At 44.6% G+C, this 17,665-nt stretch overlaps 1 protein-coding gene across 1 annotated transcript; it reads right to left on the reverse strand.

Annotated features, from left to right (window-relative positions):
• Positions 1 to 822: 822 nt before the first annotated feature.
• tbrg4 (transforming growth factor beta regulator 4) lies at positions 823 to 10,762 on the reverse strand. Its single transcript, XM_030370870.1, is given in 16 exon segments — positions 823 to 1,392; positions 4,928 to 5,042; positions 5,158 to 5,269; positions 5,428 to 5,602; positions 5,604 to 5,667; positions 7,435 to 7,583; positions 7,711 to 7,821; positions 7,940 to 8,097; positions 8,273 to 8,306; positions 8,308 to 8,334; positions 8,336 to 8,424; positions 8,427 to 8,448; positions 9,143 to 9,373; positions 9,376 to 9,454; positions 9,575 to 10,090; positions 10,633 to 10,762. Coding segments are annotated over 15 exon segments (1,902 nt in total). The 5' UTR covers positions 10,009 to 10,090; positions 10,633 to 10,762; the 3' UTR covers positions 823 to 1,290.
• Between the last annotated feature and the right edge of the window lie 6,903 nt (positions 10,763 to 17,665).

Below are 17,665 nucleotides of genomic sequence, written 5' to 3' on the forward strand. Positions count from 1 at the left end.
TCAGCGCTCAGCAGCACTTATTATTGCACCACCAGCATTTGGTTACTTGCTGAAACTTTAGCAGTTGCAATATGAACATTGTGTTATGAGTCAGAAAAGCAAGGCCAAGGTCATTTAATCTGATCTGATTTCCAAGTGTCCAAGGAGACCCAATGGTCGCAACTAACGGAGCATCCATTTACAAAACTGCAACGGCATGATGATTACAACTTGTTTGCCTGCAAAGGTCTTCTTGGATCTCAGCCAGCCAAACAATGTACTTATTTTGAAGAATGCTGAGCGCTTTAAAGTGGGATACCCCGTTTCAGCCCAAATGCGAACACAATGAAATTAAAGTGTTCTGAGTTCTAGGAAGGAGGGTTTTTTCCCCAGGGTCGTGACCCACAGCAACTCAGTGATACTATTTATTTATCTCCTAGTGCCCATTTTAGAGTGTGCGTTCGAGACGAGTGAGTGGCGTTTGCTCCATACATACATCCCTGCTCGGCTTCGCCGTCACCAAGAGAACCGAACTGAGTTGGGAGCACAGTGGGGCGTTCACATACTGGTTGGCAGGGACTGGTTTCTTCTAAATGAAGGTATTATTTGAGTTACAGTGACAAAATGGCAAAGACTACTATATTCAGGAGTAGAGAAGACATAAGTTCAAAACAAATGAAATGCATGTGAAGCACGCTTAATAACATTACTTGTTACTACAAGCTAAAACCACAGCCATTACCCTCTAAAGAGAGTCCAATGACAGAATGGCCATACTTAAACACTCAAGGCTGGCCAGCAGCCTTAGCATTGAAATGATTTACATAGAAAGAATGAAAAGGATTGTATGACAACAAAATAATTTATTTCAGCACAAAGGGGTTACCTATATTATGCGATTATACATTAATCGAATCCGTACACGTTTAACACAAAGCACATCTCACAAGCTGATCCTTGTTGTCGGGGCCCGACCTCATTGCCAGTAGGGGACATCTCTACCAACAGAGGTCTTTGAAATCATTTGAAGGGCGCTCTTTGATTGCTCGTTTCATCTATATATATGTCTCTCTTTCGCTCTCTTGTCTACAGACCTCTCGATCTGCATCTCTATGGAAACAGGGAAAGCCCCATGTGTTGTCAAGGGAACCAGAAGGTAAAATGTTTATTATTTTTTGTATGAGGAACAGAATGCTCCATCATATCAACAAGCGGCTCCGTTATCAATAGTGCAGATCTATTTGTGTGTGTGATCTGGCTTGAGGCGGTTGGCTATCTGGCTCCGTCTGAGGAGCCCCTTGAAGACCCGGTTCACTTGGCCATATCTTCAGCCACTGCCTTGCCCATCTTGTCCTTCAGGTACGCCACTCTCTGCCGTTCCGTTTTCAGCTCTAACCACTCATAGTAGGGCACCTGGGAGGGGAGGGGACACAGGCACATTTGAGAAACTTTTGCACACCGTTTCATCATCATGGATGAGACAACAAACAAATAGGATACACCTATGATTTATACAGCCATTATCAATGCCTTTTATTCTAAATTTGCACATATTTTATATAAATGTATTCATGCAACTTGGCTTCGGATCATCTTCCCTCCCTTGAAAATAACATTAGGTATACAACAGGAAGTGATGCGTGTCTTTGCCCCTTGTGGGACCACACGTGGAGGCGGGACACAGGAAAAGTACATGCAGCGCCTCTGTGGGTGTGTTCTCCCCTGGAGACAGCACAGCGAGAAGGTGAGCCGAGGGGGTTGTTTTTCCTCCTTCAGGGATTTCTTTTTATAAAGTAGTAGTGTTGTAGTGCCCACTAGAGTGATTTTACAGCACTAGCTAGAAGGGTCAGGGCTCCAGACTAACATTTTTCCCTAGGAGCACTGTGGCCCCCAACTGAAAATATTAGGGACAGAACCAGACATTTTAGGGGCACACACCGTAAATCAACATGCCAAACAAATATTCACATTTCTCCTAATTTTCAGTGCATTACTTATAAACATTTTGATAATAGATGCAGAAATTACAATGGGCTGTTTCAAATTCTGTTTCACATTTTGTCCAAACGGTTTCCACATGTGCGTGAATGCGTTTGACGAGCACAGAACAAGTGCGCCCGCTTGTCGTCGTGCCGCTTGACAGGACGCTGCGCCTCCTCTCTGCCCGCTCGCCTCTCCATTGAGAATGCATTAGCAGGCAAGACAAACGTCTCCTGTGTGAAAAGCCCTTTATGGCACCTGACGCAGTGTCCTTCACGGGTTCGGGTACCCGCACAATTTGGAAGAAATGGGTGAAAAATAATGTACCGTGTCCAGGGCCGTTGCACCAAATCCTGGGCCCCTATACACGAGGTACTGATGCCCCCGCCCCCCCCCCCCCCCCCCCTCGATTGTTGACGGGGGGGGGGGGGGAGACGAGGCCATGTGCGCCTCCTAACACTATGGGCTGGTGGATAATTAGAATTACTTTTTTTTTTTTGCCATGGGCCCCCCCTCTGCCTTGGGCCCCCCCACTACTGCCTCACTTTCCCCCGCAGTCCGTCGGCCCTGACCGTGTCGGACACGGGCGCGGGCGCGGGTCGGACGCCTGAACAGCGCAGGTCGGTCGCGGTGTTTTGCGATTACGAGCGAGACTTCTTTGGTGCTGGATATGATATTCAGTAGTGGAGGCAGTGGGGTCGGGTCAATAGAGGGCACAAGGGCGCCACCCCTCCGTGAAATATTCACTCGAATATACTGTATCTGCCAACTATGAATCAACGAAACTACATAACGTTTATCCTTGTTTATTGTGTGATAGACCGTACTTGCCACTGCCAGCAACCATTTAATGCGTCTGGACGTCAATGATTTGGGCTAGGCTAGTTATTGGTCATTCAAAATAAAGCCCTCCTCCAAGTTAGGGGCGTTGGCCACGTTGAAGTCAATATAAGCTCGCAAACTTTGGGGGGGGGGGGCAGAGGATCAGGGTAAGGTCAGGGGGGCGTTTGCTCAAAAAGGTAGAGAACCACTGGCCTAGGACAACACCCTTGCCAGATTATTTATCTAAATAGCCCTATGTTGTTAGTATTTACTAACTTTATGCAAGGTCTACGTTCGTGCAGTACTCGGCCTTGACTCGGTCCTAAAAATACAATATTATTTTAAATTATATCACATCAAAAAAGCGATAGCTAACGTTTGTTGAATCAAGCAAACACACAGCTGTTTTTTCTCCAAAAAGCTTGACTTACCTCGAATTTAACATAAGATAGTTCCTTCAAATTAGGGCTCTATGGACTAAAATATATATCATGGTATGTTCTGAGGCATAGACAGTAACGGTAAAGTATATCACGGTATCTTTATGTTAATTGTATCTTCTAATTTCGATATAATTGCTTCTGAAGGGGTAAAATACTGGTAAGGCAGCAAAACTGCATAATTATTTTTTTTAATCTTTTCTCAAGATACATTCATCTCTGAAAAACACTAATGTTTTTGGCATTTGCACAGTTTTGGCATCTCAATTTGGCTGAAGTATGTGCGGGCAGGTAACGCGTACCTGCTGGGATCAAGTGTTTTGACCATCTCTTTAAAGCCCTTTCTATCGACATTTTGAAAGGGAACCAAGTCCTTACAAAGGTAAACAGTGAAGGCGTTTGAAATCTCATTCCACCACATTCCGGTCTCACGGTAACGTCAAAATCCATGCCGTGGCGCAAATTCACACTGGTGTACTTTCTATACTGTAAACCCCTACTTCAAATTGACGTTAAGAGTTTCCATCAGACTCGCGCGGTAGCCAGGCGTCTCATCCAAAGGAGAGCTCAGTTGGCGCTGTGTGCTTCAAGATTCTGAAGCAAGTGCTGAGATTCCGATGAAAATGTCAATTATAAGAATTATCCAATAATGTTTTGCTCTTCTAGCCTGCATGGCATGCATATGAAGGACAGGCCCCCCCCCCCCCCCCCCCCCCCCCCTCCCCCCCCCCCCCCCCCCCCCCCAAAAAAAAAAAACCTCTCTGGTTTTTCGCGATTCACGTGAATGACCCAATTGACCAAGAAAACGGCGATTGTCACCGAAAAGCGACAAGTTTGCAGGAATGCAAACATTAGCCACTAACAGTGGCCATTCCCCATCCTTCTCACACTCATTGGCCTGCTACAGATTCCGGATTTACTGACGCGCCCCTTCCCAATTAACGTGTCAAAATAAAAAAATAAAAAGGGAAAATGTATTGGTCGCACATGCGCGACCAGATGTAAAATTCAGTCGCACATTCTCAAATTTTGGTCACAAAATGCGCCCATTTGGTCGCAGTCTGGAGCCATGAGGATGCCGTCACTCTTTGAAAACAGCCCTTCTTTGCGCCTATTCCAACATTGACTTGACACTACAGTTGAAGCGGCAAGACTCGTTAGCCCAGTTTCCATGTCCGCAACAATGCAGAAGCCCTGCCATTGGCTAGGGAGACTGTCCTAGATGAGAGGGAGAGCAGAAATTGGCCCAGAGGAGACTGAGCTGCTGGGAGCTGGCAAGGCCTATTAATAAATATGAGAGACTGCAAGTGCCGGGGACCCACATCGCACTGTGCTCTCGTCTGTACCATTAAAACCACAGCCACCCAGCCTGGCTGGGGCTGTGCACTCCCAAGTAGTGGGTTTTGAAAACACAGTTGTCCCTTTGCAGAAAGTTAACGTGGTAAGGTAACACACAAAAAAGGTTAATCATTGATGAACTTTATCTTCACTTGGTTGTGATGACATTATATTCAGAATTGCTCAGTCATTGCAAAACATTAATAAATACGTTGAGAGTCATTGGGGATAGTGGCCTGAACATTAATTCCCAATGTTTTGCCATTTCATTTTAGGAAAACCATGCTTTTTCAGATTCAGATTTTTCAATATTAGCATAGCACAATGTTGCTAATAGATAACATGAAACTACCATGTTTACATCTCACCTCCACCAGGAGCAGGTCGGCCAGCTGGAGGTGTCGCTTCATCATCGCAAACCTTCCAAGAAGTTCTTTACTGCGCAAGCCAAAGTTGGGGAAGTCCCAGGCTAGGAATGCCAGTCTGTAAAACAAATGAAAACGACTGTTTGCGTTTCGTCACAAAGTTCTTGGGAGCAGATATAGAGCTATTCTCTGTGTGTCTAGTGCTTCACTCCCTAATTCCCTCCTGGTTGTACCGGCGCGTGCCTGCTGGCAGGGCCTGCTCCCCTCCTTCCCCAGGTAGGTGCAGGCCACTGGGCATCAGCAGGTCCACCAGCTGGTTCTCACTGTCAACCATCACCTCGCCATCTGAATGGGAAAAAACACTTCAATGAACTTCACGGCCCTTCCTGAATTGAACACTGTATGTGATGTGAAACCATTACAGTGTTAATCAGTGTTTCAAGTCCACTTCCCTTAATAAAGCAAAAGTAGGACTGTTGCAACTGATGCAGAGAGTCATGTACCGAGGGTCCACCCGTACACGGTGTCGACGGCGGTCCGCAGGGCCGTGGACCTCCCCAGGACCAGGCCTTGGAGAGACTCCCTCAGGGCTCTCTGCAGTGGGGAGACGGTGGGGGAGGCCGGGGTGAAGTTCACTAGGCCAGAGAGAGCAGCGTCTGCCTCTGTGGAGCCCGGGTGTTTCCAGCTGGAGGGTGGCTGCGATGTGGAGGAGCTTCAAACGACAGTTCTCCACGCGAGTCGGGCTGGCGCTGGCTGACATGGGGAGTGCAAAGAGACAAGAGGGTACAATGTAGAATCGCTCAAACATTCTGCAATAACAGCACCACATTTACGAGTGTCAGGGATTGACTAGAAAGCAGGATAGACAGTGCCACAAGAGTTCCTGGAGAGCTGATCTGATTGGTTAGCCCTCAGGTTCATTGAGCAATAATCTCCCAAATCCTGTCCATGATGTTAACCACACCAGAGCCAGTCTCCAAACATTAACACATCCAAAATCTGAACCTAGCCAGCACACTTTGGATCTTAACTCACCAATATGAAATCTTAACCTAACTATTTGTTTGACGCATCTCAGAGATAATAACTTTTAGAACAAACATCTATTTCAGGCCTGCAGTTAGTGCAAAACTCTGCAGCGAGAGTTCTGACTCGCACCAATAGGAGGACTCATATAACCCCTATTCTTAAAGCTCTTCATTGGCTGCCAGTTTCGTCCAGGATCAATTTTAAAATTTTGGTTTTAACGTTCAGAGCTTTGCATGGCCAGGCTCCGCCTTACATCAGTGATCTGATCCAGCCTTACACCCCAACTCGGGCTCTGAGGTCTGTGGATCAGAATCTGTTGACGTTGCCACACACTCGTTTCCGGACCAGAGGAGACAGATCCTTCCAGGCTGTTGCTCCCAGGCTCTGGAACGATCTTCCGCTCTCTCTGCGTTCGATGGAGTCTGTTGACTCCTTCAAAAAGCAACTAAATACCTATTTGTTTGCTCATGCTTTTGCTTAGCTGTCTTGGGGCTGCTATGTTTGTCACCTAGTTGTCTTGGCCTTTTAAACTTAAATTTGTATGTACTTCTTAACTGTGTATTGTTATTGTTTTTGCTTTAACTGTGAAGCGCTTTGTGAACCTGGTCTGTGAAAGGCGCTGTACAAATAAAGCTTACTTACTTACTTACATAATCTCACCTGTTCTCTAAACCAAAATAAAGTGGTCATGCACTATAAAAGAGGCATGTGACAAATACATTTGTCTTCATGTGAACAGGTAAAAGGCTTTAGGGCAGTTAATGATCATGACAATATTTTCGAATAAACACACCAGTCTGTGGTACGGATTCATTGGATGGTGAGGGAGGGCTTAACCTTTGGCCCTTTTACTGTGGAGTCAAATGATGACGTATTGATGAGAGGATTTAAAAACGAGAAAACTGAAAGATCATAAAATGTATATTAACCAAAACATATATCAGAGGGATGTATCCACTACAAACCTTACAAATATCTGATCAAGAAAAGGTCAAAAAGTCACCTGAAACACTGGTTGGGGTCTAAATCCCTGCACCCTACAGCGTTGTGTAGTTTGTAGTTCCTCCAAGCACAAAAGGCTGTAGGTTCATTCAGCTACACCATCGCTGTAGTGTCTGTGTGTGTGTCTGTCTCTCTCTGTGTGTGTCTGTCTCTCTGTGTGTGTGTGTGTGTGTGTGTGTGTGTGTGTGTGTGTGTGTGTGTGTGTGTGTGTGTGTGTGTGTGTGTGTGTGTGTGTGTGTGTGTGTGTGTGTGTGTGCACGGTATCACCTGCTTGGCTACGTGAGTGTACAGTGATTGGTCATCCCCTTGGCTACATAGCCCGGAGAGTAAAAAATCGGTAGACTGAAATCACATGACATTGCAATGGATTTTGTGGAACATCATTTTCTGATGTTAAATGCACAACTTGATAACCCTTACAAACAAGAAGTAAATTATTGAATTCCGTCACTTTCAACTACAAAGCTGTTTGGTGTTACAAACCTGAAAGACTGGCTCTGTACTCAGGCCGGGCGAGGGATAGACAGTAGTGTGGCTTGACCTGCTGTAGTACACACAGAGACCAGACCACATCCACCAGCAGGAAGGGCTCCAGGCCACGCAGAGAGTCCTCCAGGGCAGAGTGAACCTGCACACAGAACACACCACTCACTGAAGGGGGTAGGTTGGGATGGGGAACTGTGGCTGAGGTCACAATTTCAATAAGGTAAGGCAATGACATGCAATAATAAAACAAAAACCTCAAGTTTGTTTACCTTGCTGTAAAACTGCTCTCCATTGCTGGGTTGGAAGCCCAACCTGGCCAATGTCATAAGCAGATTACAGACCTGTGATGTGACGTACTTCTCGCTGTTGGCTGTGTAGTGCTGGAGACAAATGGATTAGAGATTAAGTGGCAATGAGGAGAAGCCTACTTTAGAGAGTATAGAACTGCAAAACAATGTATATCAGTTGATTTTGAATGAGGGACACTGTGAGACTGACCTCTGCAAAGGCCTCAAAGAGAGGGAGGTGGAGCCACTTGAGGAATCCTAGGGACTTGGCGCAGCGAGTGATGTCGATTGGGCTGAGCTCCGGCACTCTGGGCAGCAACTCGGCTGCCATCCGCTGGAACACCTGGGAATGGTTGAAATTCAACTTTCCTACAAGGAAAGTGGGATAAACACAAAAACATTCTAGGTTATTTTGAAGGCTGCTGTCAAGCAAAAATGAAAGCATCCCAGTCCCCCAGATTTGAACTTTGATTATTAATCTAAAATTGGATCTTTCCGATACCATGGACATGGAATCATGCATGAGATCTGACTGTTTTTATACCATAAACATAGGCCATGTCCAGCAGCAGTGGAGTGGGTGAGATCGGAGGAGGGCTTCTGGAGGCAGGTGGTATGACAGCGCTCTGAGCAAGGGAACACACCTGCGGCCCCGAGATGCCATGGATAAACACACTCTGCGGATCTCCTGTGTCGAAAGCCCTCCGCCAGCTCCAACGCCTGAAAAAATAAGAGCGAAATGAAGTGAAAACATCTTCAGTGTTAATATCATTTGAAAGGAATTGCCAAGTTATTTTTTTTTTAATATTCATTAATATATATATATATATATATATATATATATATATATATATATATATATATATATATATATATATATATAAATAAACATAAACATTATATACACACACACCTTTATAAATATCTTTAGCTCTATAACTTATAATAAATTGGATTGGATCATTTGAAAGGAATTGCCAAGTTTAATTAATTTTTTTATATTCATTCATTTATATATTTATATTTATATTTATATTTATATATATATATATATATATATATATATATATATATATATATATATATATATATATATATAAACATTATACACACAACACACACACACACACACACACACACACACACAACACACACAACACACACACACACACACACACACACACACACCTTATAAATATCTTTAGCTCTATAACTTATAATAAATTGGATGTCATTGGCGGTTATAATGCATCACAGAATTCAGGTTGTAATCTATAGTGGCCTATTCAAGAATTACCTCATATTTCAGAATGTTTTCCGACTGGTTTAAAGCCATGTGATTTCAACCAATAGAAAATAGTAACAGCATTAAGCGAGGGGCTTGTGAAGTGCATTAATGCTCGCTTGCGACTACCTTGTCTTCTAGTCGGTCCATCAAGCTGGACGACATGCGTTCGCCTTTGGATATCAGCGCACTGACAGTCCTTGCGTCTGAGATCTCAGTCCAGCGCAGTTCCAGCTGTTTCAAGGCAGCGTTCACGATGGCCACCTCAGATGATCTTGGCCTCTCCCAGCCCCAGTCCACCAGCAAGGCCAGCTGCCGGTAGCTTAGCCTGCGAACATCGCATAGGAACCTCGGTCTGGACGGAGGTCCAACACTGAAGTGCTGGGAGGCAAATTCATGGCCCAGAAAGACCGCAGAACGGACACCAGTGTGCTGTTCACACTGCAGATACCTGGAATAAAAAATGAACACAAAAAACATGTTATTGTTTGCTCTGCAAGGACGAAACCAAACATCAACAAAAGGTGCATGCATTGTTTATCTCACTCCAATAGTCCTGACCTTCTCACCTGTCCGTTTATTGTATCCATGATGTCCTGCAGCCTTGGATCCATCAGAATATCTGCATCTATGGTAGGAATACTTCCTTGTGTTCCTTGAACCATCCGCGACAGTTTCACCATAGCGATAGCAGCCTGGTTACCATTTCCTCTGTGTTCTTTCCAGGCCCGCAAGATGTCCTCTGGTGTTTCTGCCTTCTCCACCAGTTTATCAAGCTGAGTGCGCCTTGGCATGGCAGGCACGTTCTCATCTCTGGCTACAATTCTAACATCACATAGGCGCCTCTCAGGAACCCATACCCGTGCTGGAGCCCATTGCAGCTCAGACAGATTTGTTGCAGAGATAGGGTTAGTCTGATTGGAAGCTGCAATGGTTGCCAGCGGTGAGGGCCTGGAGAGGAAACGCGTACATCTGACCAGGAGACGGCTGGCCATCGGATCCGTCGGAGTTGGAGCGGGTAGGGCGAGCTACGGAGGAGCGGCTCACAGCGCAGGGGTGGAGGTTACCATCATGGAGCTATGTGAAGGGTACAAGGAGGAAACCGGATTCATGAATTAAGTCGTTATGGGTGCCATAAATATATGGACTGTTAAGCCCTTTGAGGCTGTACTGGTGATTAAGGGCTATACATACAATTGAATTAAAGAATTTCAGATAGTTAACGTGAAAATATGTTTATATCATTAATGCAGATAGCTATGATCGCATTATAACATTGAATTATAGTCAATTTAAACCGGATTATAACAGAGTATTATTGTCTAACGTGTTTATCATTGAAGCCCATAATCGACTGATTCAAATCCCAAGCAAAGTAGACCGTTTCAGTTCAGGGATGCTTCATGTTAGAACAGTATCATACAGCCTTATTATCAAACAATCCTACCGACGATTTGTCAACTTTACAATCATAATGCCATCACCTGACCTTGTGGATCACAACTTAAGACAGCCACCCCCCCTCCCTTTCAAAACTAAACATCCTCTCAACAACAGCAGCACAGTAGCCGTGCAGAACACACGTTATCCTCATGTGGTAATTAGGCTTATTCACTTACAGCTTCAACGATCGGATGAATAACCCCAGGAATGGATGATTTGAGCGACAAACCGATATTCACATGGACCGTGGATCTGTCAGTAGGTGGCGCAGGAGGATGACGTCACAGATGGGATATTACATGTGCCGCGAGCCGAGCAGGGATTGGCTACAGGAAGGACCGCAGCAGTCTCTTGCCGCCTTCAAAACGCTCGGAGTTACCGGGAGTTTCGGCCATAATGGCGCGTTCCAGGCAACCCGTAACTTTCCAGCAAATATCTTTATCTCCGTTCTTGTATCAATCTACATTACATTCTTGTTTCCCCCTTCTCGCATCTATCATCAGTCTGCCTTAATACGCCACCTTGAGGCTGTACAATTCAACTGAACATAACTGTATGAGTAACTTCAATGCTGTCCCCAGCTAACCGCAGTTACGGTCGCTGCTACGTGGCGGTGGCGGTTACGTGACTTTATGACCAAACATACGTTGCCGCCACGTTTTAACCATTAGTTTTAAGTTGCCGATACATGCGGATGAAAGACGCGATCACGTTGCCGCAACATATCTTGGCGACGTTGCTCGTCCGTAACTGCCACGTCCTGGCGACGTTGTGGCAACCAAAATGCATAGCTACTGGCGACATTTATGCAACCTTCTTCAAAAAGGTTGCCATAACGTTGCAAGGACGTTAGGGCGGATCTGCATGGTGCAGTCCTCAATTGCCCTTTATAAAACCCACAAAGTCTGAAATCTACAAGCCACATTCATATTTTACATACATTTTGGCTGGTGGCTGTTGCTAATGTTGACCCCAAGCCTATTCAAAAGACAAGACAGCTGTACACTAACAAATATACATTTATTATATTTTTATTTCAAATCATTTGAATTTTCAATGGCTCTATGGCTCGGGGCTAGCCTGGTCCTACCAGACCATCGTACTTCATTTCATTTGTTTTGTACTGAAGTGAAATGAAAATTGAGCGGAATTAGGTAGGTGGGCGGTGCCAGGCTAGCTCAGGGCAACATCAAGGAGAGATATGCTTCCGCATCACCGGAGCCTAGTCACGCCCTAGTTCATGTTGACCGGATGCAGAAATATTCTTGTTTTTTAGCATTGTAGCATCATAAGCGAGAGGTCTGGGCCCCGTTTCCCGATGTCGATGGATCTTCGCTCGTAAGATGGTTCGAAAGATGGATCTTTCGAACCATCGATAATTTCTTTGGAGCGTTTCCCGAAACTCCTCTTAACGTGAACGCGCATTCGCTGCACTCACGACGATCGTAGGATTGTACCTGTCCACTGACATGGTGCTGAAACGGGCTATGACGCAGGGGGAGACGCAGGAATGTCGGAGGAAAATGGGGTTAAAAAGGGTTAAAATATCTCCCCATCAAGGCCAACCGCAGAGTAGCCTACGAAAAGAATAGATTGCAATAATATGAATGCTAAAGATATTAAAACACAATTGATTAAGCCTAGGCCAGGGATGGGCAACTTTCCTGATAAAGAGGGCCACATTTTTCATCATAACCATCAGAGGGCCACATGACTGCACACTTCAACTAAACGTGAGCTGAGAGAAGCTACAAAATTTTGAATTTGGTAGATATGATTTCCTGTATTCTGGTGCATTTTGGGGATGGCCACTACCTAAAAAATCATCCAGAATCATAACCTGTGTACGGTATGTTAATTGAACCAACATACATTCATTTCATGTTTTCCATGCTCAAACAGCCACATGAATGGTCAGTATTTTTATCAGTAGATGAATGATGCGTAGATGAATGATGCTTGCCAAGTCGTAAGAATTTTGCTGTGCTGAAGCAATTTGGTACATGCAACAATAAACACACTTTGACTTTGACAGTGCGAAGGGCTCACATACATCATCATTCAATGAGGTCAAAAAACTGAAAAACAGTGGCCCAACATTAAGTGCAACAACTCAATGAACTCAAACCCAACAAGCAGTTGTAGTAGTTGTAGTGGCGACTTAAGTGGATATCTTTAATAATGACTGATATCGCTTCTAAGCAAACTAGACGCATGGGTTTGCCTTCGAATTCTATGAATTCTTCTCATCTTTCTTGACCGAGTTTTCTGTAACTCGATCAATTATTATTCTTCTTGGGCAACTGGCGGCCCGCGGGCCGCCAGTTGCCCATCCCTGGCCTAGGCCGACATATATATCAGTCCTAATCCTGAGCGCACGATCGGGAGGTGGAAGTTGCGCTTTAGATGCCTTCACAAGTCCAGCGGAGGGCTCCAGTTTTCGCCGGCCAAGTCATGCGCTGTGATATGCGTGACAGCTATGTTGCACAAAATTGCAGCTAAGGCTTGGGTAGCTTTGGTTGAACCGGAGGACATTGAGGACGATGACGACGAGGAAGATCGGTGTGAGGACGGCCTCCATCATAACTACGCGGCTGGTTTTCATGCACGTCGAAGAATGATTGAGACTTTTTTTTAAGCCCCTCCACCCTCCCACATGTCACTAAACATTCCCGTCAACGTGACCAATCCCCACCATATCCCAGCCTTTTGCCTGCTACTTTGCATTTTTTTAAATATATATATATATTTTTTATTTATTATTATTATTGTTATTTATTTATTTTTTTTACATTATTTTATGCTACGTTTTATGAGTAGCCTATGTCAGTCTGCACAAATCCCCCCCACTTTCTCTCACACATTTTAAGTGCCCTGCCTGCTCAAACATTTCCTGGACTGTCTCTCTCAAACTAAGAACATAATGGCCCACATTAGGCTCAGACGCACGTGATACACCATTACCAATGTGTTATAATAAAACGCACCAATACTAGGAATGTCCGCTGGTTACGCCACTGAGGCTATAGTAGGCTAACGAGGCTCTTAGCGTCCTACGAGTACCCTGGAGCACTCGTTAGCTACTCGTGACTCGTGAGCGTTTTCAAGACGTTCGTTACCAAAGATGCTTCCGGGAAACGGTGTGAAAACTGTACGATGCTCGTACGACCCACTCTGCGATCCACTTAGGCTAAAGATGCTTTCGGGAAACGGGGCCCTGAGCGATTGCAGTCGCATTGTTTACCGACCATAAGTTACTATACCCCCCGATGATTCTCTATACGTCTAACAATTATTATTTTAGATTAGTTTGCCCCTTTTTGACTTTATAAAAAAAACACCTTGTATATAGGCCTACCTTTTTGTATTTTAAAACAAATCATAATTACCACTAGTTTTTTAAGAAACGAGAATCAAATGCCCAATATATACACAGACCCATCAGCTGGTGTACCCAGGGAATGTCAAATAATGTAAAACATTACAGCTCTCCAGAAATAGTAAAGTATGCCATTGGAGTTGATGTTTGCTATATAGCCACCTTAATCATTTTTTCTTTATATTTTAGCTATTGCAAATAAAATGGAACAGACAAGGGCTGGAGTGCCAGGGCAACCCCCTATTCAAAGTTAGTATTTGGCTTGTCTAAGGAGAAAATATTCACCAAATCTCATCTTGTATTGTCTGTGTGTTCCCTAATATGACAAATTATTAGAATTACATGTTTACTGAATTCATACAAATACTGCATGTAACATAAGTTAATTACTGTATGCATATTAAGCTGTATTTGTCTATATGTTAACAGTCCATTGGATAACAATCAATAACAAACATTCTGTGCTACATGTTCCCCTCACTCTGTATTTACATGTATATAATCTGTCTGTGTTTTGTAATCTTTAGGGCCAGAAGTGTGGATTATCGGGGACAGCTACAGCTACGTCCGCCATTGAGAAAAGAGAGCCAGGGAAACCTGTGGCCCCCACCTTGGCCTGGACCAGGGTCAGTTGGTTTGGCAACAGCATAGAGCATCCTCGGATATGGTTGAACTGCTGTGGTTTATACCTAAAAGACAAGGTTAATTTCACTTATAGGGGAAATTACATTTTTTTTAAAAAGCATTTCACAGTCTCTTGAAGTGATAATCCAGAGTGGGTGAAACTGACACTTTCCTGGCCAATGCGTTAAGCTTTCTCCCACTCTGAATTGTAATTTCAACTGAGTTTTCAATACTGTAAAATATAATCCAGGTCCTTACTCTTTATTCAATGATGCTCTTCTCTGAATATTTGATATATCAGTAATTAAGACCATTTTTGGTAATCATTTGTGTTCATTCATTTCCCTACTTCACTACCTATCTTTGTTCCGCCTTCCACTCTTCTGCCCCAGCCAAACTGACTCAGGCCCCGTCCACACGAAGCCGAAACAGGCGAAACCGTTACGGTTTCGATCTATGCGGTTTCGCAGTATCTCCGTAAAGACGAAGCCAAGCGAAACCGGGTAGATCTGTAGAAACGCTGTAGTACACATGCCTGGCCCATAAGGGGCGCTGCTTCTGCTACAGAAATCCTTGTTGTTGTGAGTTCTGAGACTCCGCGGGCTTAACAGTCATTGGCTAGAGGGTCGAGGGGTGGGGCGATGACGTCATGGTTTACGGTTTCAGTCGGTTTCAGTCGTCCACACGAATCCAAAACGAAACCGGGTAGATTTGAAACCACCTCCGAGGGTGGTTTCAGAAGTTTGCGGTTTCGGTCAGCGGATTCCCCGGCTTCGTGTGGGCGGAAGGCCGAACCGTACAAGACCTTTGCGGTTTCGCCATGAAATCGGCTTTGTGTGGACGGGGCCTTATGCCGCGTTTCCACTGCAGGGTGCGGAACGGATCGGATCGCAAAGGGGCGGTAGGGAGGGGGCGGTATAGCCCAGCTCAGTTCCGAGGTCGCGTTTCCACCGCCGACAGTACCCTTTGTGGTAGGCCGGATGTCGATCGCCGCGGCAGCTACGTAAACATCGTAAACAACGTCTTCCTCCGCAAGAATGCAGACGAACGTCTCCACCTCCTTGTTCGCCCAAGCAAGCTTTTTACGCGACATGTTAATTGTAAAGAATAATACCTCGAGGCTACTGTTTGTTTGTTTTTATCCCCGCGTCACCCGGAAGTGACGATTCTGTCGACCAATCAACGGAGGGGGGGTGTAGCTAGAATTCCAGGGTACCCTTTCAGGCGTCTGGTCTCGTTTTGGGTACCGCAACGGAGGAGTCCCTAAAATGGGGTCGGAACGGGTACGGCAGAGTCCGGGTCACGCCCACTTTTGGCGGTGGAAACGCGATCCGACCCGCACCTTTGCGATCCGATCCGTTCCGCACCCTGTAGTGGAAATGCGCCATTACTCTCCTCTCCACGTTGTATGTAGCTATTCCGCCAAAGTGAAAAAAGAAAAGAAAAAAAGTTCTGTTTAAATTGGGGGTGGGAGGATTTTTGTAATAAAAGCTTTCTTATTGTAACACTTTTTGTTCAAGTCATATTTCTTACACATGCAGCGATTTGGACACCATTTTATGAAAGCTGATAACCAAGTTAGGCTACACACTGCAATGCTATAATCAAGAGGACATACAGGCAGTTCAAATAAAAAGAGATGTAACTTTATTGATCTTTGAACTTTATAAATATGAAAGATTGCTCCATATAACACCAACAATATAATATAATATAACAATATAATATAATAACAATATAACACTAACAACATAGTAAATGTAAAGAAAAATTAAATACCAACGCTACTGAAATGTCAATTAGACTATTAAAAATATTCTGAGAATTACGTAGGTCTCCCATAATCATTCAGGTAATCAATATGTCCGTGCCTGTTCCAGCTATTTCAAAGATATTTATGTTTTGTATATCCGTGTTCAACGCCATTCATGTTAAAGGTTGTATAGGTGATTTGCTTTTTTGGCCATTTTTGCAAAATTACTTGAAATCCTTATCATAACCCGCTTACAGCCACTGAGTTAGAAGTACTGACATGAAAATTAAACAAGTCAATCATCTGTGGAACGGGCAGGGCTCGAAAGACTCCAGCCAATCATTTCCATTGCCACCGAGTTGCATTGGACAGTAAGTACGTCAATTAAACGGTCGTACTGCACTCCCCCTCCCCCGCGCCCCGCGCGCGACCCCTTCGTGCAGTACTCGTGACCCAGAGCTCGTGACCCAGAGCAAGCTCCTGTTTGTTGTTATCCTGCGGTAGCTACTGGAACTAGTTAATCCACATTTGGACCTAGCAGTAGAAGACAATTTCCATGGCAGACAAGACGCCACCATCCCCACCACCACCACCACCACCAGCAAAGAGAAGGAAAACTCTTTTTCAGAGAGTAATTGATAATAAAAACGCTGAAAGAGAAAAACTGAAATCAAGAATAATCCTAGGCGCTGCTTTCGAACGTTGGCGGCAACTGAAGGACGAGAAGGGTCTAAAAATCGATGCTTGTGTGGCGGTTGACCTAGTTTCAAAGTTTATACCGTTTATACTCGGTAATACCGGTGTGGAGACGAGTGTATTACTCGGTGTGAAAATGTCCACACCGCGGCAACCCTAGTGAAAACCAGGACTTCCAATACAATTATATGAAACAAACATACATTTTCTAAAAATAGTAATGATTTATGTGACCGTTTAATGTTTATAACATCTGGTCCAACCATTGCAGCGAGAACGTATTCTCAGCAGGGGGTGCTGGGGAAAAAAAAACTCAGCCTGCACTAGACTCGCAACTCGTTACATTGATAAAAAAAGATGTATAGCAGCGCAGCTCAATTACACCAGTGCATGCGCGGACAGTTGAAAATCGATCGTTCACATCCAGCTGCTCACAGAACAAGTTTAGCGCACCACCGCTACCCTCACACTTTTTCATATAACCTTTTTTCAGCACTAGGTCATATGAGCATTAAATAAATGCTGCGTCTCAAAATGCCTTGGACAGCAGCGAGGATGACTCGCTTTGCCACGGGCCGAAACAGTTCGGAGCGACCACAGCCAGAGCGAACACAGCGGGGCAGAGGAGTGTCAGGAATAGTCTTTGGTGTACACATCAGTACGGCCTATTTGCACTACTGTTTAGTGGCAATGCAGTGTTTTACTCGATGCCTTTTTATTTTCGTATATTATTTCAATGAATACAATTTATTTATTC

The sequence above is a fragment of the Gadus morhua genome, chromosome 11 (genome assembly GCF_902167405.1).
Source record: "Gadus morhua chromosome 11, gadMor3.0, whole genome shotgun sequence".
Lineage (NCBI taxonomy): Eukaryota > Metazoa > Chordata > Actinopteri > Gadiformes > Gadidae > Gadus > Gadus morhua.